This window comes from Nycticebus coucang, chromosome 6, assembly GCF_027406575.1.
Source record: "Nycticebus coucang isolate mNycCou1 chromosome 6, mNycCou1.pri, whole genome shotgun sequence".
NCBI classification, from domain to species: Eukaryota; Metazoa; Chordata; class Mammalia; order Primates; family Lorisidae; genus Nycticebus; species Nycticebus coucang.
Genome location: NC_069785.1, coordinates 54512318 through 54539151, shown reverse-complemented (window position 1 = coordinate 54539151; position 26834 = coordinate 54512318). Strand labels below are relative to the sequence as shown.

Genomic DNA, 26834 nt, shown 5'->3' with positions numbered 1-26834 from the left:
AAGCAGAAGAGAGACCTGTACAGGGGAGCAACACGGGGGTTTGCAGGCCCCACGCCTGGGCGGCTGCAGAATGGAGAGCAAGGAGGAGAATGGGAGTAGGCGAGGGTGGAGAAGGGAAAATAGTAAAGGCCCCGGAACAAGCCGAAGGGGACAGAATCGGCAGAAGGGCGGGTAGGGGCGGCTCCACTTTAAAACTACAATTCCCAGGGCGGCGCCTGTGGCTCAGTCGGTAAGGCGCCGGCCCCAGATACCGAGGGTGGCAGGTTCAAACTCGGCCCCGGCCAAACTGCAACCAAAAAAAAAAATAGCCGGGCGTTGTGGTGGGCGCCTGTAGTCCCAGCTACTCGGGAGGCTGAGGCAAGAGAATCGCTTAAGCCCAGGAGTTGGAGGTTGCTGTGAACTGTGTGAGGCTACGGCACTCTACCGAGGGCCATAAAGTGAGACTCTGTCTCTACAAAAAAAAAAAAAACTACAATTCCCAGGAAGCATCTGGAGACCACAGGCGGATGTGAGGTGAGGCGCGAGCCGCCACGCTGCAGGAAAGAGGAAGTGCTTGGCCGTCGCAGAGCCGGCGAGCGGGGTCAAGTGAGTAGGGGTGCGGCGCGGAGCGGCGCGGCAGGGGCGCGGCGAGCGGGGCGCGGCGGGTCGGCGTCGCGGGGCTCCATGTCGTCATAGGCGGTGGCCATTTTTGCGGGCGGAGGTGGCTCCGGAGATCGCTAGGAGAGCGGGGGAGGGCGGCGGGCGGGCCTGAGGCAGTGGCCCGGCGGCCTCAGCCATCCAGTAATCGCATCTTTTCCCGGCGTCTGGTCTGCAGAGGGAGCGCTATGTCCGCGGAAGTCCCCGAGGCGGCCTCGGCGGAGGAGCAGAAGGTGAGTGTGCGCGGGCAGCGGGCCTGCCTGCTGCGGCCCTGGCCGCCGGCCCGTCCCCGCCGCGCGCAGAGGGGCGCGCCCGGGACCCGGCCCCTCGGAGCTGGTGTGGGAACTGCGTGTGTCCTCTGCCTCGGCCTGCGGGCAGAACACTCCAGAATGGGCTTCCCGCGTAACTCTGGCGATGAGCGTCGACGAGTTGAGAGTTAGAACATTCTCCACGTCTTTCCTGAAACGTGCCTTTTCTAAAGGCCCTAATCTCTAAAATAAATGTGAGCTCCCGGGACTCCGCGCCTAAACGTGGGACCTCAGTTTACCCTTAGATAAGCTTCACTTCGCTTAGGACGTTCTGATTCTGTCTTTGAAGAACTGCGACGACTTGTAGGCGCGCAGTCAACTGCAAGGGCAGCGTCTCGTGCTTGTGCGGTGATGGGGACCTGGTTTGGGATTTCAGATCCACATCTTGTGCGCCTTCTAACTATGGCCAGTTAAAGTTTTGAGGCTTCAGTTCCTTCATCTGCGAAAACAGAATAATCGCAAAAAGATTTAGCTAATGAGATTAGCTTGTGGCACTTGACTAAAAAATCAAAAGGTTGGAATATTAAAATCTTTACTTAATTGAGCAGGTTTTTCTTGGAAACATAGGAATATTTTCTAAACTCATCTGTAGTGTCCTCCTGGGGTAGGGGAATACGCCAGGAATGTCAGTATGGTTTAAATTCCAAATATAAAGGCTTCCGTCTTTATCTAGATATGTTTGCCCTTTCTATGGTAATTATTTCTGCTGCCCTGCCCTCCTGAGTAGGTGGAGCTGGCTGAGAGATGAGAAAGGTTGGTGTATCTTGTTTCCTAAATGGTTTATGGATAGTAACCAACAATTATTCTTAAAAAATCAGATTGTGTTTAATTAAAAAAAAAGAAAGAAAAAAAATCAGATTGTGTTACCATAAATAGGATTTGGTCTAATACTTGGACTTTGTATAGGTTCCTGATTAACGTTGCACTTTGTTCTCTATTACAGTAGGAAATTGAATTAGTGTTCTGAACCCATTCCTTATGTGCTTAACCATGTTAACTTTTCCTGAAACAGGTAGTTAGTTCTGTTAATGATGTTACTTATAAAGAAGAAGAAAAATAAAACAGCACTAGTATAAATAACAGGCCAAGATCATCATACTATTTGTCAATATCCGCAGAAAACAATTGGATATTTTTCCCATTTTGCAGGGAAAAAAAAGCCTTCAGGAGCAAAAAATTATATATAGTTTAAGGATTACAGTCTTATGAGTATTAATTATCACCTATTTATCATAAAATATTTGTTGTGGTTGAAAGGTTTATTACTTTTTTGGGTTCCTAAATCTCAACCAATAACCAACTAATTATAAAGTAGTAAAGTAATAAAACCTATGTCTATGGAACGTTAAACACAGCAAACTCAGCTTTGACTTGTGGTGCACAAGAGTGTACCATTTAATTTTCTTTGGTAAGATTTGTTAGTAAGTTGTCAAAGTATGAAGTGATGATTTCTAGGGTGTAAATACTTTTACTTGGAACAGCCTAGCATGTCTCTTAACAATATGGAGGATCACTTGAATATTTTCTTTTAATGAGTGTCTATAATGAGAAATCTTCGAGTCCTTTGGTTTTCACTGCTGTCATTAATATCAGCCATCTGTGTTAGGAATATAATGTCCCTTCTTGAATTCAGGATTGGCTGCAGATGTTAAGTGCCTGTGGCATGGATACTGTCCCTAAACATAAGAAAAATGTGCACAGTCACTTCTGTGTTCCTGTGGGCCAAGTCACCTGTTTCTTCTATTTGGGAGAACGGTTAGATAACCTAAAAATTGGATTATTATCTATTGACCTTTCAGTTAAAGCCAGAGTATTCAACTAAAAATACCTTTATAGTTGCATGGTAGGTTGCCTATTGTGTCTAAAAAATTAAAGGTAAAGGGCAGCACTTGTGGCTCAAAGGGGTAGGGTGCCGGCCCCGTATGCCAGAGGTGGTGGGTTCAAACCCAGACCCAGCCAAAAACTGCAAAAAAAAAAAAAAGAAATTAAAAAACTTCAATTAAAAATGGGCTAAAGACTTTTAAAAAAAGTCTTTAAAAAAAAAAATTAAAGGTAAAAAGCTTGGCCCTGGATGGAGTAAGAAAAAGCTAAGTCCACTATTTTTCTTTACCTGGAGTAGTTAGTATGCATCCTTGTTCAGAGAAGAAAATCAGATCAACTTATATTTTTTATTGGAATATTTATTACGTATGTACGAACAAGCATAAATCCTGTCACTTTCATACCACTCTACAGCTAAGACAAATTAAATTCAAAGCCAGTCTAATTTTTAAATTTTATTTATTTATTTTTAGAAAGAAGATCTTGCTCTGTCACCCAGGCTGTGCAGTCATAGTTCATTGTAACTTCGAATTCCTGAATTCAAGTGCTCTACCTCAGTCTCTCAGTACTGCATTTGTGTGCCACGCCTGGCTAATTAAAAAAAAATTTTTCTGTAAAGTTGTGGGAAGGGGATCCCGATGTGTTGCCCAGCTTGGTTGGTCTCAAATTCCTGGCCTCAACTGATTTTCCCAACTTGGCCTTCCAAAGGGCAGAGATTACAGGTATGAACCACTATGCTCAGCCAAAGCCAGTCTAAATTCAGTGTGGCTGGTATTATGCTAAAACTAAATTTCCAGTGTATTGAGAATATTAAGGTACAAGTTTTTGAGTCTGGCAAGTTAACACTCTCTTAGGCTATGTGATGACTCACTTTTTTTTTGTAGAGACTGAGTCTCACTTTACCGCCCTCGGTAGAGTGCCATGACGTCACAGGACTCACAGCAACCTCCAGCTCTTGGGCTTACGCGATTCTCTTGCCTCAGCCTCCCGAGTAGCTGGGACTACAGGCGCCCGCCACAACGCCCAGCTATTTTTTTGTTGCAGTTCGGCCGGGGCCGGGTTTGAACCCACCACCCTCGGTATATGGGGCTCGCGCCCTACTCACTGAGCCACAGGCACCGCCTGATGAAGTGAATTGTGAGAAGTTATTTCACTCTCTAGGGTCATAGAGAAATTTACATTTTAAATTCAGCTTCATTCTTTTCTCATTATCCTGGCCAGTTGGAGGCAGTCTTCTGAGTCTCTGTCAAAGAAAGCTTAACCACAGAAGTCACTTAGCCCTACTTAAAGGTGAGATGGTGATTCATGTCCCAGAATATGCTTATATTTGTCTTTTAGATTAGTGCGGAAATGAAAACATAACATTTAAAAGCTTTTAGTAGAGACCTCCTGGATCTATCAACACTAAGAGAGGCATGTGCACTAGACTTAGGGATGAGAAGACACATGTGGGGACTTTAGAATTTCATTGTGAACAACTTAATTAGGGGTCCTGCTTTATATATCTTTTCTCCCCTAGTACCTACATAGTGTTTAGTGTTGTTTAGAAAGTTTTAGTTTAAATCAATTTTCCTTAGAACTTTTCTGTTGAAATCATTGCCAAAGTACTATTCCAACACAAATGGGAATTGCGAGTATTGGAGTTAAAAAAAAAGAGAGAGAGAGAGATACAGCAGTGCCTGTGGCTCAGTGGTAGGGCGCCAGCCCCATATACTGAGGGTGGCGGGTTCGAATCTGGCCCTGGCCAAACTGCAAGAAAAAATAGCCGGGCGTTGTGGCGGGTGCCTATAGTCCCAGCTACTCAGGAGCTGAGGCAAGAGAATCCCCTAAGCCCAGGAGTTGGAGGTTGCTGTGAGCGGTGATGACACCGCACTCTACCGAGGGCGATAAAGTAAAACTCTGTCTTTAATTAAAAAAAAAGAGAGAGAGAGATAGACCCTAGTAATATAAAAACCTTACCTTAGACCCACTTAAGAAATCTGAATGAAACTAGAGGGATATATATGTTTTTTTCATATATGTTGTGGCTTTAAAATTTTTGTTATAAAAAAATTTTTTTTTGTTATAAAACAAATCTCAATTGATAGCAAGCTTTTTTAGAGTTTATAAATTTCATCAAATTAAGACATTCTCGATAACTAGGCTGGGTATAGGGGCTATGCCTGTAATGCTGATGCTTTGGGAGGCCAAGATGGAAGGATCGCTTGAGGCCAGGAGTTCAGACTGGTCGGGTGGAGCCTGTGGCTCAGTGAGTAGGGCGCCGGCCCCATATACTGAGGGTGGCGGGTTCAAACCTCAGCCCCGGCTGAACTGCAACCAAAAAATAGCTGGGCATTGTGGCGGGTGCCTGTAATCCCAGCTGCTTGGGAGGCTGAGGCAGGAGAATCGCGGAAGCCCAAGAGCTAGGGGTTGCTGTGAGTCCTGTGACATCATGGCACTCTACTGAAGGTAGTAAAGTGAGACTCTTGTCTCTACAAAAAAAAAAAAAAAAAAGTGAGATCACATCTCTACAAAAAATAGAGAAATAAACCAGGCATAGTGGCTTGGACCTGTCCCAGCTACTTGGGAGGCAGAGGCAGGAGGAGCATTTGAGTCCAGGAGTTTGAAGTTGCAATGAACTATGATGACACCACTGCGCTCTAGCCTAGGCCGCAGAGCAAGACCCTGTCTCAAAAAAATAAATAAATAAATTCTCAACTAAAATATTTGTTGTCAGGAGATATATTTGGTGCCTTCGTGAGTGGCGGAGGGAGGAAAGTAAATATTTCCATTTATCATCAATAAAGAGTGCCTATCAAATACGTTCCTATTTTTTCTGTATTTTAAAAATAGTACTTACTATTGGTATTTTTCTGGAGCTGTTTTGACACAATCTTTAGTCACTAAAAGGCTGAAGAGTTTGTTTTTGTTTTTGTTTTTGTTTTTTGAGACAGAGTCTCACTTTGTTGCCCTGGGTAGAGTGCCCTGTGGTGTCACAGTTCACAGCAACCTCAAACTCTTGGGCTCATGCGATTCTCTTGCCTCAGCCTCCCAAGTAGCTGACACTACGGGCACCCGCTACAACACCTGGCTGTTTTTAGAAACAGGGTTTCTCTCTTGCTCTGGCTGGTCTTGAACTCCTGAGCTCAGGCAATCCATCTGCCTTGGCCTCCCAGAGTGGTATGATTACAGGCGTGAGCCACTGCGCCGGCCCTGACTTTTTTTTTTTTTTTTTTTTTTTAAGTTGGTCCAACTTTATTGAAACCTGTTACAGAAGACAATTCAAAGAAGAATCATTGTTTGTGGTTTTCAGGCCTGTAGAAATCTGAGTTATATTTACTACAAAAGAATATAAAATACATTCATTGAAACTACAGTGTAAAAAGAAGTTTAAAAAATGAACACTATGTCATTAAATTAAATGTTTACAAATAATTTCTTTCTAAGCACTTTAAAACAATTCAGATGACCAGTTTGAATTCAGTGAGAAAACCTACAAACACAAAATGTGTTCACACTGAGGTGCTTCAGACTTTGTTGCTAAATGAAAAAAAAAAAAAATCACATTTTTTTCCACATCAGGGAAAATTATACTAGACTTAACACTTTTAAATGAGCAATAAGCTCACAACATTAGAGAGAAATCACCTCTTGCCTTGTGAATGCAAAATAAATCCTCTAGACTCCCCTTTCTATGGAGATTATCAGCTCACTATCAAGGCTTGAACCTCAGTAAGCACAATTTGGAAAGGAAACAGACTTCAGTGTAAGAATTGGCTAGAATGGACATCTCCTGCAGGGAGCTTCTGATTGTTGTGTTAAGCATTCTCTCAGTCTTCAAACTCTTTTTTAAAACCCACTCCATTCCCAAGATCACTGAAAGTGAAAAGAATAAATCAGATGGCTCTGATAGCAACTGTCATCATGCCAAGGCAGTGTTGTAACTTGTGTCTCTGGTATTTCATCCCATTTCCTATTGATAATTTCTCCTCCCCCCACCTTAAGAATATTTGAGGTTCTCCACATTACAAACTTATTTATTTTTAGCTTTAGGCATAATATTTACATTTTTTGAAAAAATGCATTTAGTAAATACTCTTCAAGCCCTGCACCTACTTTCCTGATATGTAAAGCATGGAAGCTTGGTGTCTCTGGGACTGTCTAAGGCTAGCTTTTGCACCAACTATTTAGGAAGGTTCCGTGACTACTAAGTTTTCCTTTAGAGATCAGAATTCACAGAAAACAAATTCAGTGTGAAATACCTATTCCTAATTTAGAGCAAAGCTATACAACATAGCAAAATTCCATTTATTAAACTTGATCTCATGCAAACTTAAACAATAATTACAGGCCCCAATATAGATCATGAACCTATTTAAGACTCAAACATGGTAAAACAAATTTCTAAATTTCTCCAGTCTTCCTAAAAGAAGTATAGTGTTTTAATCAACATTATAGATCAAATCTGTTGCCAGGGAACACAGTTTTCAACCTGGTCACAGAAAATCATTCTGGTAACCTGACACATGGCCAGTATTCTAATACTAGAATTAAAGGCATTCTTTTGAATTCTGTCCTTGCTTCCAGCTCAGTAGATACTGATCAAAGCTTCGTAAACTAAGCTGGTTGGAAGACCTTGGATAATGTTCTTCAACAAATTCAACAAACTAAAGGAGTTTTTCAGAGCTCTCACCACTCACTGGTTTTGTGCCAGTTTTCCATAGCCGCCTCTTCCAGCGTCATAGTCTTGCCGATACTCATCTCGTACCTGGCCCCCAGATCGCCCATGTCTGTACTGCCTGCCCTCCTTAAAGCCGGTGTCCCAATCTGTGCGAATGATCCGATCATCCAGACGAGTTCCATTTATGTACCTCATGGCGTTTTCTGCATCTGCTCATGAATAGTATTCCACAAAACAGTATCTACATGCTGTTTTTTTCATTTTATCGAGACCCATGATGATTTTCTTTATGTCACTGCTTTTGCTGAAGAGTTCATAGATTTGTTCTTCAGTTGTGTAAAAGGAAAGATTTCCAACATACAACGTACAGCTTTTCTTCAGTAATTTTTCTTGTTCTTCATTGTCACCAAATTCTTCCAGCGTCCGTTCGCTGCCTCCCCCGCAGGAACTGGAGCCCCATTTGGGGTTTGGGGACATAAGCAGAATGGGGTACGACACAAAGACACAAGTGCAAAGCGTTTCTCGGTGTTTTGCCGGCCCTGACTATTTTCTATTCAGAGTGAGCATAGCTTGCTCTTTTGATCTGTGTGTAACCTTTGGTTCTTAACAGTCTAGAGGTAAACCTCAGAGAAGTTCTGTCTCTTAGCTGTTTCTCTTAGCTATTTTATTTATTTATTTATTTATTTTTAAGACAGAGCCTCAAGCTGTCGCCCTCCATAGAGACTGTGACATCACAGCTCACAGCAACCTCCAACTCCTGGGCTCAAGCCATTCTTTTGCCTCCGCCTCCTAAGTAGTTGGGACTACAGGTGCCTGCCACAACGCCTGGCTAATTTTTGGTTGTAGTTGTCATTGTTTGGCAGGCCAGGGCTGGATTCGAACCCACTAGGTCTGGTGTAGAGTGCCCTTGGTAGAGTGCTGTAGCATCAGAGCTCACAGCAACCTCCAACACCCGGGCTTAGGTGATTATCTTGCCTCAGCCTCCCGAGTAGATGGGACTACAGACACCCATCATAACACCCAGTTATTTTTTGTAGTAGTGTGGCTGGAGCCGTGTTCGTACCCACCAGCCTGGGTATATAGGGCCGGCACCCTACTCAGAGCCATAGGCACTGCCCAGATTTTTATTGTTGATGTTGCTCTGTTCTATGCTGAAGGCTGAAAAGTGTCTAATCGTTCAGACATAATTATCAGTCCGTAATAGACTACAAATTAATTCTTAATTATTTGAATGTCATTTTTATGTGTATATGCATATATTTATAACTTATACCTTACCTACTTATGGAAAGGATTTCTAATGTATTTCAGTAGTATAAGTCACAAAAATGCACATGCCTGTAATAGATAATTGTTAAGCTCTCCGCTGGGTATAGCCCAGACAAAGAAGATACTTGGAGGGGGACTTTATGTACTTGTCAATAGAATAGCTATTATTTAAAATACTGTTCTTGGGCCAGGCTCTGAGGCTCACGCCTGTAATACTAGTACTCTGGGAGGCCGAGGTGCATTGATTGAGCCCCAGAGTTCAAGACCAGCCTGAGCAAGAGCAAGACCCTATCTCTAAAAATAGCCAGGCTTTGTGCTGGGCACTTGTAGTCCCAGCTACTTGAGAGGCAAGAGGATCTCTTGAGCCTGAGTGTGAGGTTGCTGTGAGCTATGACACCATGGCACTCTCCGGAGAGCAACAGAGTGAGACTCTTTCTCAAAAATAAAATACTGTTTTTAAGGTTTTGGGTTTTTGTTTTAGATATATCATGAGCATCTATCTCTGTTATAATAACCTGAGTTTATGCTTTCTCAATTTGGAGCCAATAGCCCAAAATTCAGAATTCGGATGATGTTTCTATCCTCCCTCCCTATGTTAACAGCATAGAAACCACTTAGCTAAATAAATCCACTTACATTCCAGCATCTAGTTCTAAAATGTAATATAAAATTGCTGTATAACACAAAGGCTTGTGGCAGAGTAAAATTTTAAAAGCCAAAAGCAGATTTGAATTAAGCTTGTCATTTCCTCCATCTCAGAGTGGGGAACCTGTGGCTTTCTGATTTCAACGCTGTTCTTTTATAAGGACCAGTGGAGACCAAGAGAATCTTCATCTTTCTCTATTGTACCCCTTTTAATAAAAGGATGTGTTCTATAAAATTTCTATTCAGTCAGAGACAACACTTACAGACCTAGAAGGCTACATGCGTCCTTCAGGCTGCAGGTTCCCCACCACTGTGGGTATCTTTAATTTTCAAATGTTAGAGATGTGTGATTTTTTTAAATTGTTATTTACTTGAACCTAATGAATTGCAGTCATAGATGGTGGTCTGGATAAAAATAGTTAAGATTGGCTTTCTGCTCAGGAGACTAAGGCAGGAGGATCGCTTGAGCCCAAGAGTTTGAGGTTGCTGTGAACTATGATGCCAGGGCACGCTACCGAGGACAACAAAGTGAGACTCTGTCTCAAAAAAAAAAAAAAGACTTGCTTTATGGCCTAGTTTAGTCAATTCTTCTCATAGTGCTTGAGAAAAGTATACATTTCCCAATTGTTGGGTGCAGAATTAAAAAGTCAAGTATCAGTTCGGCGCCCGTAGCACAGTGGTTACGGTGCCAGCCACGTGCACATGCACCGAGGCTAGTGGATTCGAACCAGCTAAACAACAATGACAACTGCAACAAGAAAATAGCCGGGAGTTGTGACAGGCTCCTGTAGTCCCAGCTAGTTGGGAGGCTGAGGCAAGAGAATCGCTTAAGCCCAAGCCCAAGAGTTGGAGGTTGCTATGAGCTGTAACGCCACAGCATTCTACCGAGGTTGGCGTAGTGAGACTCTGTCTCAAAAAAATATAAATAAATAAATCTATAAATAGTCGAGTATCTTGACTGTATCTTGTTCAGCTATCAATAGTTGAAGAAAGTGTGTTGAATTCTATGGTAGTGGACTTGTCAGTTGTTCCCTGTAGTTCTGCCAGCTTAATATATTTGGAGGCTATTTGTTAGAGGCATAAATACTTAGATTCTCTGCCTCTTGAAATACTTTTTGTCTGTGTTACTGGATATTAATGTAGGTGCATTAACTCCATTTTGGTTAGAATTTGTCTTGGTTTGTCATTCTCCTCCCCACACGTTTACTTTCAACCTGTGTCCTTATGTTTTTAGAATTATTTTTTAACTCGGGTAGAAGTGGCTGATTTTTTTTTCTTTCTTTTTTTTTTTGTAATCTAGCTGTTGGATTAAAAATGGACTGTCTACTTAAAGTAGTTCACTTATGGTTGTTAGGGTTATCAACATATTGGGATTAGTCTCTCCTATCTTTGTTTTTTTGCCTTTTTAAATTTCCTTTTTTATTTCCCCTCCCATTCTTGGATTGCATTTCTTTTTCCAATTTATCCCCACTGTTAGTTTGTAGGTTGTATACTTTGTTCCTGTTATTTAATTCCTTCTCCTTGAAATTTTATTATGCATCTAAACTAAACAAAATGTATAATTAATGTTATAAACCTTTTTTTTTTTTTGTAGAGACAGTTTTACTTTATTGCCCTTGGTAGAGTGCTGTGGCCTCACACAGCTCACAGCAACCTCCAACTCCTGGGCTAAGGCGATTCTCCTGCCTCAGTCTCCCGAGTAGCTGGGACTACAGGCGCCCGCCACAATGCCCGGCTATTTTTTGTTGCAGTTTGGCCGGGGCTGGGTTTGAACCCACCACCCTGGGCATATGGGGCCGGCGCCCTGCTCACTGAGCCACAGGTGCTGCCCAATGTTATAAACCTTTTTAAAAAATTATATAGGACCTTGGGCGGCGCCTGTGGCTCAACGGGTAGGGCGCCGGTCCCATATGCCGGAGGTGGCGGGTTCAAGCCCAGCCCCGGCCAAAAATAAAAAAAAATAAAAAATAAAAAAAATTATATAGGACCATAGAAAACTTAAACTAAAAATGCTGTGCTGTTATGTAGTATTTTTGTTTTGTTCTGTTCTTTTTTTTTTTTTTTTGTAGAGACAGAGTCTCACTTTGTGGCCCTCGGTAGAGTACCGTGGCCCCACACAGCTCACAGCAACCTCCAACTCCTGGGCTCAAGCGATTCTCCTGCCTCAGCCTCCCAAGCAGCTGGGACCACAGGTGCCTGCCACAACGCCCAGCTATTTTTTTGGTTGCAGTTTGGCTGGGGCTGGGCTTGAACCCGCCACCCTCAGTACATGGGGCCGGTGCCCTACCGACTGAGCCATGGGCGCCGCCCTGTTCTGTTCTTTTTTTAACCCCACATAATAAAGACATTAAAATTAGAATATTTTGCTTGTCAGTAAACCTGCATATATACCAATTTCTTTGTTATTTCCTCATTATCTCAAACCTTGGGATTTGTTTTCATTCTTGCTGAAGTAAATGATTAGGGATTTTTTTTTTTTTGAGACAGAGTCTTACTTTGTCACCCTCGGTAGAGTGTTGTTGTGTCAGCTCACAGCAACCGCAGACTCTTGGGCTCAAGCGATCCTCTTCCCTCAGCCTCCCAAGTAGCTGGGACCACAGATAGCTGGCCACAATGCTGGACCATTTTTGTTGTTTAGCAGGCCTGGGCTGGGTTTGAAACCACCAGCCCCGGAACATGTGGCCGGCACCATAACCACTGAGCTATAGACACCCCCAGCCTTGGGATTCTTTTGATGTCCAGAAACTTAGTCATGTTGAATTCTTTGCCCTGTTTTGCATTGAACATAACTTATATGGATAAATTGTTTATTTTACCTGATTTTATCAATATCCTATCAGGAGACAGGAACGGAAACCACTTTGCATGTTTTAAATAGAAAGCAATATGATTTAGGGAATTAGGTTACAAATTATTCAAAGGGATAATGTAACAAAAGGGGGTGATAAAGTGAGATAGATTGCAGAAAGCCTTTACCCTGCAGGAGTACTGTCCTGAGCTCACCGTCTTCTGTTCCCACTGATAGCTGCTGTTAGTCCCTGATTATCTGCTAGATGTCCCCCTGTAGGAGCTCACAGGGACTACATCTGTCTACTCTTTTTTTTTTTTTTTTTTTTTTTTTTTTCTTTTTTTTGTAGAGACAGAGTCTCACATACCGCCCTCAGGTAGAGTGCCGTGGCATCACACAGCTCACAGCAACCTCTAACTCTTGAGCTTACGCGATTCTCTTGCCTCAGCCTCCCGAGCAGCTGGGACTACAGGCGCCCGCCACAACGCCCGGCTATTTTTTTTTTTTTGTTGCAATTTGGCCGGGGCTGGGTTTGAACCCGCCACCCTCGGCATATGGGGCCGGCGCCCTACTCACTGAGCCACAGGCGCCGCCCATCTGTCTACTCTTGTTGACACCATCACCAGGAGCAGAGTGGATTCCCTTCCCCATGAGTTGCAGTGGTGTTGATGTCATTGGCAGAACCTAATAGGAACTCACTATGTCAGAATGTTATTGAATCTGCAAGCATTTGAACTTGCTTATGTAAGGCCCGAGAACTATCTACATCTGCAGAAGGTTAAAAATGTCTACAGGATTCACGAAAAGTATCGTGGAAATCTTGATGATGATCTCTACCACATTTAAAAATTTAGCTTAGGGGGCGGCGCCTGTGGCTCAACGGGTAGGGCGCCGGTCCCATATGCCGGAGGTGGCGGGTTCGGGCCCAGCCCCGGCCAAAAATAAAAAAAAAAAAAAAAAAAAAAAAATTTAGCTTAGGTCATATTATCTTATTGTTAAATGCAATTGAAATTCTGAATCTGACTAGGAAATTGCAACTAGCCAGGGACGTTGCTGTTGTGCTATGTATTTGGCAAGAAATCTCAGGAGTTGTTTTGTTTTTGTAGGATATATTTATAAATCCATTCTAAAGCTAAATGACATTTTCAGATGTTAAGTGCTTTTTGTTCAAAACAGTAAGCTGTTAATTTCATTGAGCATGCTTAATATATATAAATGTACCTATAAATGTATTCTATATTAAGAAAGTAAGGGAGTGCCAGAATTGTGTACAACTTTTTCCATTTATGTCAAATAGAAACAACAGAAACACTGAAAACCAGGGAAAAGTTGCTACATCCCCAGAATTTTAAGGAATCTCTTTTAGAGAAGTGTTTCTGCAAAGGAGGTAGACAGCTCTGATTTCCAAGGTCGAGGAAAGCTGAATTGTTTCAGTGGAAATACAGGCCTCCATTAACACCCTTTGGAAGATGTGGGGACTGATGGACAGCAATCAGCTTGAAGTCCTTTTCACCGAGAATCATTTAGAACCAATCATCCAGGGAAGCCCAAGAGTGGTTTCTTCCGATTCTACCTATAAGTTGCAGCAAGCATTCGGAACACCTACAGAGTACAGATGTCTGCAGTGAAGGGTGAGCCACAGGGAAGCTATGCAGTGACCTAGCCCACCTTCCTACACTAAACTGGAACCTTGAATTTATATTATTTCTCAGGCTTTTGTGATGAGTACAGTGTAGTCAAGTCTTACGTGGGGTTAGGTTGTAAAGGTAGTGTCATAGAAGATCACATATAACTAAAATTACTCTTGAAAACATCCTAAAGAAGACAAGACATAATCATATTGGAGATTGCCCCATCAATTCTCATTAGGGCATTTAAGTAACTTTTAGGTCCAGCATTTGCACAGATAGCTATGGTGATTCTTCAGTTGAGTGCCAGCTGAGGTAATAGGCGTGTGTTGTAGGGCTGAGGTTTTTAAACACTACAGTGATAAACACACTTTAAGCTTACAGTCTGAAAGATACCCAGGGATAGAGAACAACACGGGAATGGCAGAACTGCGTCACATATCTCAACTTTTGATCTTTCTCTGGGGTGTATCCCTTTTGAGTGGAATGACTGGCCAAGTCACCCCTGCTATTTAAATTCTCTTTTTTCTGGCTGAGCACACATAGTTGAATTTTGTGTACATCAGGTAAGTAAGTGATGTGATCACTGTAAAGAGACTGAAAATCAACATAGATATTTTGAAACTGCAGAATAAAAGAGAAAAGTAGAACCTGTAAAGCAAAAAGGGAGGATGCACATGGTGGCCTCATAGAAAACAAATTATGGGGCGGTGCCTGTGGCTCAGTCGGTAAGGCGCTGGCCCCCCATATACCGAGGGTGACGGGTTCAAACCCGGGCCCCGGGCAAACTGCAACCAAAAAATAACCGGGCGCTATGGCGGGCGCCTGTAGTCCCAGCTACTCGGGAGGCTGAGGCAAGAGAATCGCTTAAGCCCAGGAGTTGGAGGTTGCTGTGAGCTGTGTGAGGCTACGGCACTCTACCGAGGGCCATAAAGTGAGACCCTGTCTCTACAAAAAAAAAAAAAAAAAGAGAACAAATTATGTGTATTTGACAGCAGTTTTTTCTTATAATCCTCCAGTCCTCAACATATGAAAAAGCTGTTCAAAATGAAGTATCAGTAATATATGAAGTGAATAAAGCTGATTATAAAACATATATAGTTATAATTTCAAGGAAAATATATTCAAAAATTTTATGAAGTTTTTTCAATTCCTAGAAAGATAAATGATTTACTTGGTATACAAGAATAGTAAATTTGACATTTATGGATTTGACATTCCTGCTTGTTGACTGTGTAGTCATAAATACCTGGAAAAATCAAGATACTCAGAGACACATGATTTTTGTCAGTCTGGTGTGCAGAAATGAATACAATTAGCTAGAAAGTGGGCCTTGCCAGCTGTCCTGGCTGCCCATTTTAGAGCAGCTTTGTTTTTCTTAATTCATTCATTTTTCTCCTATACTTGCTAGGAAGTGATGAACATTTCTCTATATAGTGTTACAGTTTGAAAGAAAGTAAACTAAAGAATGTTGTTAAAAGTGAACAGTCTGAAGAATTTAGAAAGCAGGTTTTTGATACATTAAAAAATGGGATCTTACCTTGAGCCCAAGAGTTCAAGGTTGCAGTGAGCAATGATTGCACCACTATACTTCCAGCATGGGTGACAAAGCAAGACTCTTACATACATATGAATGAGATCTTTGACGTGAAGAGAGTTTATAATAACATGGGAAATTAGGCAATGATATGTAGATGTGAATATAAAGATGTTTTTCTCCTTTACAAATACCAGTCATCTGTATTAATTTATTCAAGGAAAATGTGCTGATAGATAGGCTGCTGTTAATTTCTTTTTTTTTTTTTTTTTGTAGAGACAGAGTCTCACTTCATGGCCCTTGGTAGAGTACCATGGCATCACACAGCTCACAGCAACCTCCAACTCCTGGGCCTAAGCAATTCTCTTGCCTCAGCCTCCCAAGTAGCTGGGACTACAGGCACCTGCCACAACCCCCGGCTATTTTATGGTTGCAGTTCAGCTGGGGCCGGGTTTGAACCCACTGCCCTCAGTATATGGGGCCAGCGCCCTACCAACTAAGCCACAGGCACCGCCCTGCTGCTGTTAATTTCTAGTGAAGAATCTAAGGAGCTTCAAATCATATAACTTTGGAATAAACAGATCAAAAAGCTCTTTTATCTTTTAGCAGTATTAGGATAGTTCTCTAAATATAGGCAAAGGACTAAAGAGTTCCTTAGAAGGTGAATAACTATAAATGTATTATACATGACTGGAAAAAAATGGCAAGCAAGACTTCAGAGCTGAGCTATCTTGGTATTTTTATCCAGTGTGTGGGGTGTTACATATGCATCACAGCTATAATAGTGCTATCACATGGATCATCTGAAAAACAAGAGAGAGATGTTTTAAAGGCTTCTGTGCTTGATTTCTTAGTCAGATGCCGTGTTACTTGGCATTCAGATCAGAATCCAGATATTAAAAGGTGAATTATTTTAAATAGCTGAGTTGTAATAGAAAAGTAATTTATTTAAAATTATTTCAGGAAATGGAAGATAAAGTGACCAGTCCGGAGAAAGCTGAAGAAGCAAAATTAAAAGCAAGATATCCTCATCTGGGACAAAAGCCTGGAGGTTCAGATTTCTTAAGGAAACGATTGCAAAAAGGGGTAAATTTCATTTATAATCTTCAAATGCTTAATCTCTATGAACTCAAGTATGCTAATAACAAAGATTGTGAGTGCATATGTCATTCTGTGCCTTATCAGGGGTGTGTGTGTGTGTGTGTGTGTGTGTATACGTTTTTTCCAGTATTTTACAGTTTATTCTGTAAATATGCATGATAAGAATCTATAACTCTACTATTTGAAGCATGTAGAACAGCGCAGATAATAGTATAACAGTACCTACCACCCAGATTTAATGTTAACATTTTGCCTTGTTTACTTCAGTTTTATCTTAGTGAGAAAGAAAGTGTTGCAGATACAATTCAAGCCTACCCTATGTGTATATATAACCCCTTCCCTCCATCTCTCCAAAAGCAACGACTGTTCTGAAGGTGGTATTTATCCTTTTGCTCTTATGTATAAATTTTTATGTATATTAAAGGTTATTCTCAAACATTAAAAGACCTAAAATATATTTTATTTGGATTAGATGAAATGATTGCTTATAAAACCACAGCTTACAATCTTCTTTATGTAATGCTTCACAGATGCTCTGATACAATTTATACATTATGGGTTTTTTTTGTTTTGTTTTGTTTTGTTTTGGTTGGGGATTCATTGAGAGTACAAAGAACCAGATTACATTAATTACATTTGGTAGGTAAAGTCCCTCTTATAATTGTGACCCATCCCCTAGAGGCATGTAATACACCATGACCCACCACTCCCCTACATTATAGTTTTAATACTGAAAACATTTTTTTCAAAATCTTTATGAATTAAATAACCATTATTTCCCAATCATGAGATATGAATTGAAATAATGCTGCCTGTTCCTTAAGTTTTTCTCCTCCTAATCCCTTCCAGAATAATTTCTTTATGTAAAAAATTAGATCCATCTTTAGCTTAAGCATAAATTATTTGCCATAAAGAGAAGGTTGAAATATAATTTATGGAAGAGAATTATTTATTGACTCTGAGGTGCCAAATCATGTTTCTTCTTAAATACTTAAATATGCTGATACCTGCTGCTTACTTACAAAAATATGTTGCTACACGTGTGTGTATTTTAGCTATAGTTGTATATGGATTGTTATCCCAAATGAATCAAATTCTAAAGAATTTAACAAATTTTAAAGTGGCAAAAAATAGAATATATGTTTGTTGTTAAACATGAAAAAATAACATTCAGGCTGGGTTCGGTGGTTCATGCCTGTAATCCTAGCACTCTGGGAAGCCAAGGCAGGTAGATTGCCTGAGCTGACGAGTTTGAGACCAGCCTGAGCAAGAGTGAGACCCTGTCTCTACTAAAAAAAAAAAAAATAGAAAAACTGAGGTAAGAGGATCACTTTTGAGCCCAAGAGTTGGAGGTCACTGTGAGCTATGATTCCATGGCACTCTACCCAGGGCAACAGCTTGAAATGCTGCTCGAAAAAAAAGAAAAATAACATTCATAGCTTTGAAATAATAGAGTGAGGAGGATAAATTATACCAAATGTATAAAATATAAAACCCCCTATATCATGAAACATAATCAAGTAGGGAAACTATAATAAAAATGGTAGTTACTACCTACAGAACAGAAAAGGGAACTTTAAAATATAAAAGAAAAAAACATTAAAAAAAAAAGAGAAAAACCATTAAGATATCTCTGGATAAAATAGAGGAAATATAATTATGAAACATAGACAGATGATAAGTGAAATGTAAATTATAATATATACAAATAAATTAGAAAACTATTTAAAATAATACCTATAAGTAACGTTGAAGTTGAGTGAAACTAATAAGCTCTTCGTTGTGTTTAAAACCTTAAAATTAATACTGCCATTTTGGAAAGAAGTATCGATCAAGATTTATGAAAATATTTATGTTCTTCGAATGAATAATCTCTTATGAATTAATCTAAAGTGTTTAATGCAATATAAGGAAAAAGAATCCTTGGGTTTGAAAATACTTCTTGTTGCTTTAATAGAATTATTGCCATTATCCAAAGCAGGAAAATGGTCAAATAAATTATAGTAAGTTAACAAAATGGAGTATTCAGTTGGTTATTATAAAATATTATTAAGATGATAACACAGTATGAATAGAAAAGTGGAATGAGAACTGTGTTCATTATGCATCTAGCTACGTGGAATGTACACGTACCAAGTCTCATTATAAAACAAACCTATCAGGTGTGTTTCTAGTTATGAAAATATCATATAATCTTCACTATCATATAATCTTTGACTATTTGGATTTAGGATTTGATTGATTACATGTTTAGGAAATGTTTCCTTTGGTAATCTCCAGCATATTTCAGGCTAATAAGCTTTCCTTCCACTTTGAGGCTGTTCTAATTTTCTTTTAGCTTTCAACTATTTATGACGTTTTAAGTGTCTTCAAGTCTGAATTTATACAGTTATTTTTTTTTTTTTGTAGAGACGGAATTTCACTTTATCACCCAAGGTAGAGTGCCGTGGCATCACACACCTTACAGCAGCCTCGAACTCTTGGGCTTAGGCTATTCCCTTGCCTCAGCCTCCCCAGTAGCTGGGACTACATGTGCCCACCATAACGCCTAACTGGGTTTGAACCCTCCACTCTCGGTATATGGGGCCGGTGTCCTGCCCACTGAGCCATAGGTGCTGCCCACAATTGGTTCTTTTTTTTTTTTCCTTTTTTGAGACACTGCCTCAAGCTGTCACCCCGGGTAGAGTGCTGTGGCATCACGGCTCACAGCAACCTCCAGCTCCTGGGCTCAAGCAATTCTCTTGCCTCTTCCTCCCAAGTAGCTGGAACTACAGGTGCCCGCCACAACGCCCAGCTATTTTTTGGTTGCAGCCATCATTGTTGTTTGGCAGGCCAGGGCTGGATTTGAACCCGCCAGCTCAGGTGTATGTGGCTGGTGCCTTAGCTGCTTGAACCACAGAGGCGCCGAGCCAATATACAGTTTGTTTGTTTTGCAGTTTTTGGTGACAGCTGGGCTTGAACCTGCCACCTCTGGCATATGAGCCATAGGCGCCGCCCAAACAGTTATATTTTTAAATTGATGTTATAGATATAAATAATTGAGAATGGGCTCGGTGCCTATAGCACAGTGGTTATGGTGCCAGCCACATACACCGAGGTTGGTGGGTTTGAATCTGGCCTGGGCCAGCTAAACAACAATGACAACTGCAACAAAAAATAGCCAGGCATTGTGGCAGGTACCTGTAGTCCCAGCTAGTTTGGAGGCTGAGGCAAGAGAATCGCCTAAGTCCAAGAGTTTGAGTTTGCTGTGATGCCAGGGCACTCTAGTGAGGGCAACATAGTGAGACTCTGTCTCCAAAAAAATAAATTTATTAAATAAGTAATTGAGAATGAAGAACATACCAATTGAAACAAGAATTGATTATATAGAATTTGAGAAGTGAGCTCAATTTTTTTGTGTTTTTTGAGATAGAGTCTTTGATGTCCTCGGTAGAGTGCCATGGCATCACAGCTTACAGCAACCTCCAACTCTTGGGCTTAATGTAGTTCTCTTGCCTCAGCTTCCCAAGCTGGTACTATAGGCCCCACCACAATGCCCGGCTATTTTTAGAGCTCTGGCTTAGGCTGAGAAGTGAGTTCTTTTTTTTTCTTTTCTAGAGACAGAGTCTCACTTTATCACCTTTGGTAGAGTGCCGTGGCGTCACACAGCTCACAGTATTCTCCAACTCCTGGGCTTAGACAGTTCTCTTGCCTCAGCCTCCCGAGTAGCTGGAGAAATGAGCTCTTGAATGATTATATATAATACCAGAATGTCAATGAATAAGTTCTTTAATATCAGGGAAGTAAGATTTTATTTTATTTTTTTTTTTAAGTCTGGCTCAGGGACTTCTGGGTCTTAGTTTTTCTCTGTTACTAGCTAGCAAGCTTGGCAAGTAACCTTAACATCTTTAAACAGTTTCTTAATTGGAGAGGGTTGGATTTGATACCATTATTCTATTAGGTTCCTTTCTGTGTTATTGTAATGTTATTGCAAGGTTAACATTAGGCTTCAACAGTGAACTACATAGACTGTTAGAGCTGGGAGGGGTATCAAGAAGCAGTCTAGCCTATGTTTTTTTCATATTTTTGGAGTCTGAAGAAATACCAGGAGCCAATTTTAAGAAACACGACTTTAAAGTTAAACATTGTCACTTTAGGTGATGGCTTAGGGTCATAGCTCACTGCAGCTTCAAGATCATACTAGGTTCAGGTGATCCTCCTGAGTCTTCTGAGAACCAATGTGCCCAGGTACTTTATTTTTGGAGAGATGGTGTCTTACTGTGTTACCTAGGTTGGTTTTGACCTCCTGGCTTCAGGCAGTCATCCTACCTTGGTCTCCCAAAGAGCTGTGATTACAGGTGTGAGCTACCACACCTGGGCCAGAGCAGTTCTTTGATACAGTGCTTCAAAAATTTTGAGTTTCTTTCTCTCTGCTCATTTAAAAATGTGTAGAAGTGAAGCTGCAGCAAGATTGAGAAGAGTCTGGCCCAAGTTTTCTTATTCCTAACCTGTATGGTATGTGTACAGTGACAGATGGAAAGCAATTTCTAACTTTAGACCCTTAGCCATAGGCCAGATCTGGCTTATCAAAGAATAGTCCCCAGAGGGAGGCAGCTGAGAGATCTTTTTTTCTGGGGGCCATTCAACAATCTTTCACTAAGCTATTTAAAAATAAATAGCTATAGCCGGGCGTTGTGGCGGGCGCCTGTAGTCCCAGCTGCTCGGGAGGCTGAGGCAAGAGAATCGCTTGAGCCCAGGAGTTGGAGGTTGCTGTGAGCCGTGTGAGGCCACGGCACTCTACCGAGGGCCATAAAGTGAGACTCTGTCTCTACAAAAATAAAATAAAATAAAATAAAAATAAATAGCTAAGTTCCCAGCTATTTATTTTTACCCTAGGAGGTATCTTTGCAGTCTTAAGAGAATATTTATATATTTTCCCCCTTTACCTTTGTCTAGGCTCCCATTTCATACTTGGTTTATGTCTTTCTGGCTACTCCAGACTGAGGTTAAATTAATCCCCCTGCTTTATATTTATAGCACCTGTCTACTTCAGACAGTAGTAGACTGGTGGCTTTACTTGACTGTTGTCCATCTTTGTATCTGCATCCAGCTCTCACACAGTGCCTCGTGTAGCAGCCGCTGTATAAAGGTGGGCTCAGCATGATGAGTGTGAGAACTCAGGCGTACTCCTCTGTTTTCAACTATAGAGCTCATCATTTATATTTTAATGATTAGGCCAACTGAAAAGAGCAATAATTGTACTTACTCAGTGTCTTAAGTGATGATAATTTCTACTGAAAGCACAAGTATTTCTTCCATTATCTAACAATTATGTTTTTACGTTAATTTTTATTTTAGTGTACTACTGTAGTTTAAATAAATATGATTTAAATTCTTGGAGAAAAGCTTGCCCTAGATGGTGGTACTAGAAACTATAAATAATAGTTTTAATAACTGTAAGGTTGATTGGAGTTGGATGGCATATCCTAAATGTAAGTCAATAAATTATGTGTTTTATTTACAAGTTTATTTAAGAAGAGTTTGACTAGGTGGTTCTGTTAGTAAATCAAAGGTTTTTATTTTACTTTGAGTCCAGGACCTTTTATTTCCAAATAGCTGATATCAGTCTTGACAATTCTATATGTTGTACTAGAGTGGTTCAAGAAAGCCTAAAGAGGAGGTCCTTACCTGATTTCAGTTTTTAACTTATGCAAGACCTCTCTATAAAGACACAGCTATTTCCTTTAATTAATATTTTTCTTTAAAAAAATTTTTTTTTTTGCCTGTAGTCCCAGCTACTCGGGAGGCTGAGGCAGGAGAATCGCTTAAGCCCAGGAGTTGGAGGTTGCTGTGAGCTGTGTGATGCCACGGCACTCTACCGAGGGCCATAAAGAGAGACTCTGTCTCTACAAAAAAAAAAACAACAACAACAACAACAAAAAAAAATTTTGGGGGGGGGGGGGGGGCGCAGAATCTCACTCTGTTACCCTGGGTAGAATGCAGTGGTATTCATAGCTCACAGTGGTGTCATCATAGCTCACAGCAGCCTTAAACTCCTGTGATACTCCTGCCTCAGCCTCCTGGGTAGCTGAGACTGTTGGCACACACCATTGCCCCAGGCTATTGTAGAGACAGAGTCTTAGCTCAAGCAGTCCTCCTGCCTCAGCCTCCCAGAGTATCCTGTTTAAATTTTTTAGACCAACTTAATGCTTACATTATAGATCAGTGGTTCTTGACCTTCCTAATGCCGCAGCCCTTTAATACAGTTCCTGTGGGTCTCAACCCATAGGTTGAAAACCGCTGGTATAGAGTCACATCTCCATGTTAAATCAGTGTAGTTGCATATGAAAGCTTTTCAACTATAATCTGAATTCTTTTTTATTTTTTGTAGCAAAAATATTTTGATTCTGGAGATTACAACATGGCAAAAGCAAAAATGAAGAACAAGCAACTTCCTGCCGCAGCCCCAGATAAGACGGAGGTCACTGGTGACCACATTCCCACTCCACAGGACCTTCCTCAACGGAAACCATCCCTTGTTGCTAGCAAGCTGGCTGGCTGATTAAAAGAGCTGAACTGCATGAATACTCTAATTCCCATTATTTCTCCTTATTATGTTACTTACCCTCTTTTTATTTCCTTTCACTAAGTCGTTTGAAACTGAAAGCTTTGCAGGTAGCAGTAGTGTGTGCTGCTATTGTAAGGGAATATTACGCGTGTAGAGTGATTAGTTTAACAGTGGCACTGATGAAAAGGACATGTTAGAGCAACATAAGTAATCTACTTGAAAATAATTGTATATATTACCTAACTACTAGTGTAGAGCTGGTTGCAACAAGCAAGTTTAACAGTTTTAATGTTTTGGCTTTAATTACTTCATCTTAATTATAGCTTTGTATGTTACTCTTATTTAATATAATTTCTGTTGTATTGATTTCTTCTGTATTTACCTTTTGGATTTGTAAAACAGAAGTTTAAGACCACAAGTTTGGAAGAAGATTACATATTTCAAACACAAATAGATGGGGCTCTGAAAGATTTGTATCTCTGTGCTTGAACTTGAATGGCCTTAAACCTGTTTCAGCTTTAACAGTAGCATTTTACTTGGGCAATATTTGCCCTCTCGGTGTAACTTATGTGACTCTAGTGCTTAACAGCTCCCCATGAAGCTAGTATCCTTACTCGGTTCTGTAGTTTTAGAATACCTTTTGTTGAGGATGTGAATGAAGTGTGCATGTGCATCGACTGTTGAATTCACTTTTGTGCCATTTTTGTAAATACAATAGTTTTGCACAACCTCTCACAAATGTCTGTATTAATTTCACACATTAACAAGTAAATGTATACTATCACATGGGCCATTAAAAAGAAAAAGTAAATGTGCCAACCAGAAGCACAAGAGTTCCTACACAAAACTCTGTATGTCATTACAGCTTTTGTATCATAAGAACAGATTACAATTTCAGGCTTAGAGAATACCAAACCGAAATCTTTGTTCAGTCTGCCATAGACTTAAGCTTTTCATATGTTACTGGTATTCATGACATTCAGTGGCCTTGTGGAAATATGGTATGTTGCTTAGGCATATCTTTTGTCCTATGCAGAATCTTTCATTTTGACTTTTATGAAACTTACAATTCATGTAATTTATATAAACTTTTTAAATGTAGAAACTTTTTACTTCCACATTCAATTTTGGAGACACCAGAGTAAAAGGCTTCAATAGTCTGCTTTCTGTACACCAACACCTATCCCCAACTCCAGTTTTTGGTTATTTTGGGGTGCTTCTTTTACTCAAATGGTCTTGGGCTGTTTGGTTTTATGGAAGCATAGGATAGGTGTTTGTATCCTTATTCTTGAAATTTGCTCTGCTGAATGCTGTGTTTTGTAACACAATAATGGTGTTTTCCTTCTGATTTCTCAATTAATCACTCTTAATTCTTTATTATTACTAATCATTGATAATTGTTTAATAAAAGGAACTTTATAATGAAACAAATAGTTGAGAAGACTGGCCCAGGAACCTATGTCAAGATGAGGTGAATTTTGGTAAATAATATTTAAGTAATTACGATGAGTAAGTAAATTAGTCTAGTGACATTTAGAGTAATTTACATGACAGGTAAAACTTAAACACATTTAAAATATTTAGATAGTTCTATAGATGTTACTTTAATAAAATACCAATTTAATTTTACTTGTAGTTTATCTAGTTAGAACTTTATCAGACTTTATTGGGACAAGATTACTGTTCTTTTAGGAGCTCTTCCTACAAGTTGTAATGCTGTAGCATGATAATCAGGACCAGTAGCTTGAGCTGATACGATTTTTCTCTCCATCTTTGACTTGGATAGAGGCACCTCCCTTTTTTGGGTCCAGGTTCCATTTGTATACTTGGCTTTCCTTGGATCCCAAATCGTAGTAGATGGGGCCTTGAACATAGCATCTGCACTTCAAGGCTGCCTAGCTAGTGCTCTGAGGAAAGCTTGCTACTTATTTTCTTGCTATACCCATCCCAAAAGGCAGAAAAGCAGCAAAATCAGTACTGTATTCATTTGTAATTTTAAGGATAAGTTATATAAAAATATATTTGTAATGAAATAGGTTATTCCAGTAGGTTATATGTATACTCATTATTGAATCAATTTAAGAATTTAAAAATATGCCAAAGTAGAATTTCTGTTAAATCTAGTGTTTTGTTTTTTTCCTGAATATTTGCAAGATAGCACCATTAAATTCATAACACAAAAGATTAATCTGAAAGATCAGAGAACACACTATTCCTGACCACCACCACGTTAGGACTCCTGTGGTTTGAAACAAGTGACATACCATCTGCTTGATTTTTAGTTTGTAAAATACACTGCTAATATTTGACCTACCTCAAAAATTGTTGAGGGTCTGTGAAATGTTGAGCAAGTGCCCAAAATAAAATATTATTCTCATTATTAAAAGTAAATTTACTCATTAAACCAACATGCCTTCTGTAAAGTCACAGGGCTTAAGTCTCAGGATTTTTCCTTAGGAAAGAACTGTCTTTAAGGATTTGTAGGTTTAATTGCTTGCCCTCCGTTATTGGTGCTTGAGATAAAGAAGTTTTAGATTTTTCTATTAATGTTTTTCTGCTTCAAAGCTCAATTTATTAAAGACGTTATTGAAGGTGGTTTGATCCTCATTTGAATGGAAATTTTTGTCTAGTTGAGCTTAAATGTCCATTTCTATGATTTCAAAGTTGTGGTCTGAGAAATGGCTAATTTTAATCATTGTCTTGTTATCATAAATGTTGGAGTAAACCAAAGTTAGAGATAAATCCTTTATGAAAACTGGCTGAAGTCTGAAATAAAATAGGTTTCTTACCCACTAGCTCCTACTTTTTATATAGTACAGTTTTAAGAAAAATTTTATTTTTAGAGGCAGCATCTCACTAAAACAATTATAGTTGGCAAGTTGCATAGTAAAGATTGTTTGGATTGTTTTCATAAATTGGAAGGAGCATGTGTATAGTCCACAAGTTCAATAATTTTGTGCTGTTGACCCAAAAATAGATCTTTACTATTCATCAGGGCAAGCCTAGGAAAGGCACTACTCATTAACTACTTCACTTGGAATTATTTGTTCTTTCTACTTGATGAAACAAAATTATACCTCTGAATATTTATGGATAATTTTTACTAAATCAGACTTGTATTCTTCCTCAGTCCAAATTAGTTCAGTGAAGTTTTATCAAAACTGCGATGTAATACAGTAGTCCCCTTTGCGGAAGATAAAGACCCGCTAATGCCTGAAAATTCAGATAGTACTGAACCCTTTATATAGTTAGGTTTTTCTGTCTGACAGCCAAGATAGCTACTAAGTTACTATATAGCCTGGATACCCCAAAGGGATGATTCATGTCCTGGGCAGGACAGGGCAGGAGATTTCATCCTGCTACTCAGAATGGCATACAATTTAAAACTTATGAATTGTTTATTTCTGGAATGTTCAGCATTTTCAGAGTGAAATTACTATGCATAACAAATCACAGGAAGTGAAACCATAGATAAGGGAGGATTACTAGAAATAAGATGTTTTCTTCTCAAATAGTGCTCTATAATTGTTATTTGGTGATCATGAGCAGGAAGAGTACATCTGAGCGGTAACCAAAGCAGTTTCTCTGGAGGCCTTTTTCACATTCCCCAACATTCAAATTCACTTTTCATTTCCCTTCCTTTGTCTCACTTGGCCTCAGACCCCCCCCATCTCCACTTACTCCATGCCACTGATGGCACTCAATATCCTTTTTTTTAAGAGACAGAGTCTCGGGGCGGTGCCTGTGGCTCAAGGAGTAGGGCGCCGGTCCCATATGCCAGAGGTGGCGAGTTCAAACCCAGCCCTGGCCAAAAAAAAAAGAGAGAGACTGAGTCTCACTATGTCACCCTCAGTAGAGAGCCATAGCGTCACAACTCACAGCAACCTCCAATTC

At 40.1% G+C, this 26834-nt stretch overlaps 2 protein-coding genes across 4 annotated transcripts; one reads left to right on the top strand and one right to left on the bottom strand.

The window, feature by feature from the left end:
* Positions 1–466: 466 nt before the first annotated feature.
* On the top strand, positions 467–23675 carry ARPP19 (cAMP regulated phosphoprotein 19). 3 transcript variants are annotated; one of them, XM_053595140.1, is made up of 4 exons: positions 467–585; positions 815–869; positions 16256–16378; positions 22764–23675. In XM_053595140.1, exons 2-4 carry the CDS (start codon positions 825–827, stop codon positions 22932–22934), a joined length of 339 nt encoding a protein of 112 aa, XP_053451115.1. In that variant the 5' UTR covers positions 467–585; positions 815–824; the 3' UTR covers positions 22935–23675. The 3 variants fall into 3 exon arrangements, with proteins under 3 accessions (XP_053451115.1, XP_053451116.1, XP_053451114.1); XM_053595141.1 differs by lacking the exon at positions 815–869 and having other exon boundaries at positions 503–585; XM_053595139.1 differs by lacking the exon at positions 467–585 and having other exon boundaries at positions 638–869.
* LOC128587675 (nuclear cap-binding protein subunit 2-like) lies at positions 6243–7902 on the bottom strand. Its single transcript, XM_053594052.1, has 2 exons — positions 7794–7902; positions 6243–7634 (listed from the first exon to the last, which is right to left on the bottom strand). The coding sequence occupies exons 1-2, from the start codon at positions 7900–7902 to the stop codon at positions 7441–7443; spliced, it is 303 nt and encodes a 100-aa protein (XP_053450027.1). The 3' UTR covers positions 6243–7440.
* Positions 23676–26834: the final 3159 nt, after the last annotated feature.

Coding starts and splice junctions, on each gene's coding strand:
- ARPP19 (XM_053595140.1), top strand. CDS start 825: ATGTCCGCGGAAGTCCCCGAGGCGGCCTCGGCGGAGGAGCAGAAG. Junction 870..16,255: donor CCTCGGCGGAGGAGCAGAAG/GTGAGTGTGCGC, acceptor AAATTATTTCAG/GAAATGGAAGATAAAGTGAC. Junction 16,379..22,763: donor GGAAACGATTGCAAAAAGGG/GTAAATTTCATT, acceptor TATTTTTTGTAG/CAAAAATATTTTGATTCTGG.
- LOC128587675 (XM_053594052.1), bottom strand. CDS start 7,902: ATGTCCCCAAACCCCAAATGGGGCTCCAGTTCCTGCGGGGGAGGCAGC. Junction 7,635..7,793: donor AAAATTACTGAAGAAAAGCT/GTACGTTGTATG, acceptor ATTCATGAGCAG/ATGCAGAAAACGCCATGAGG.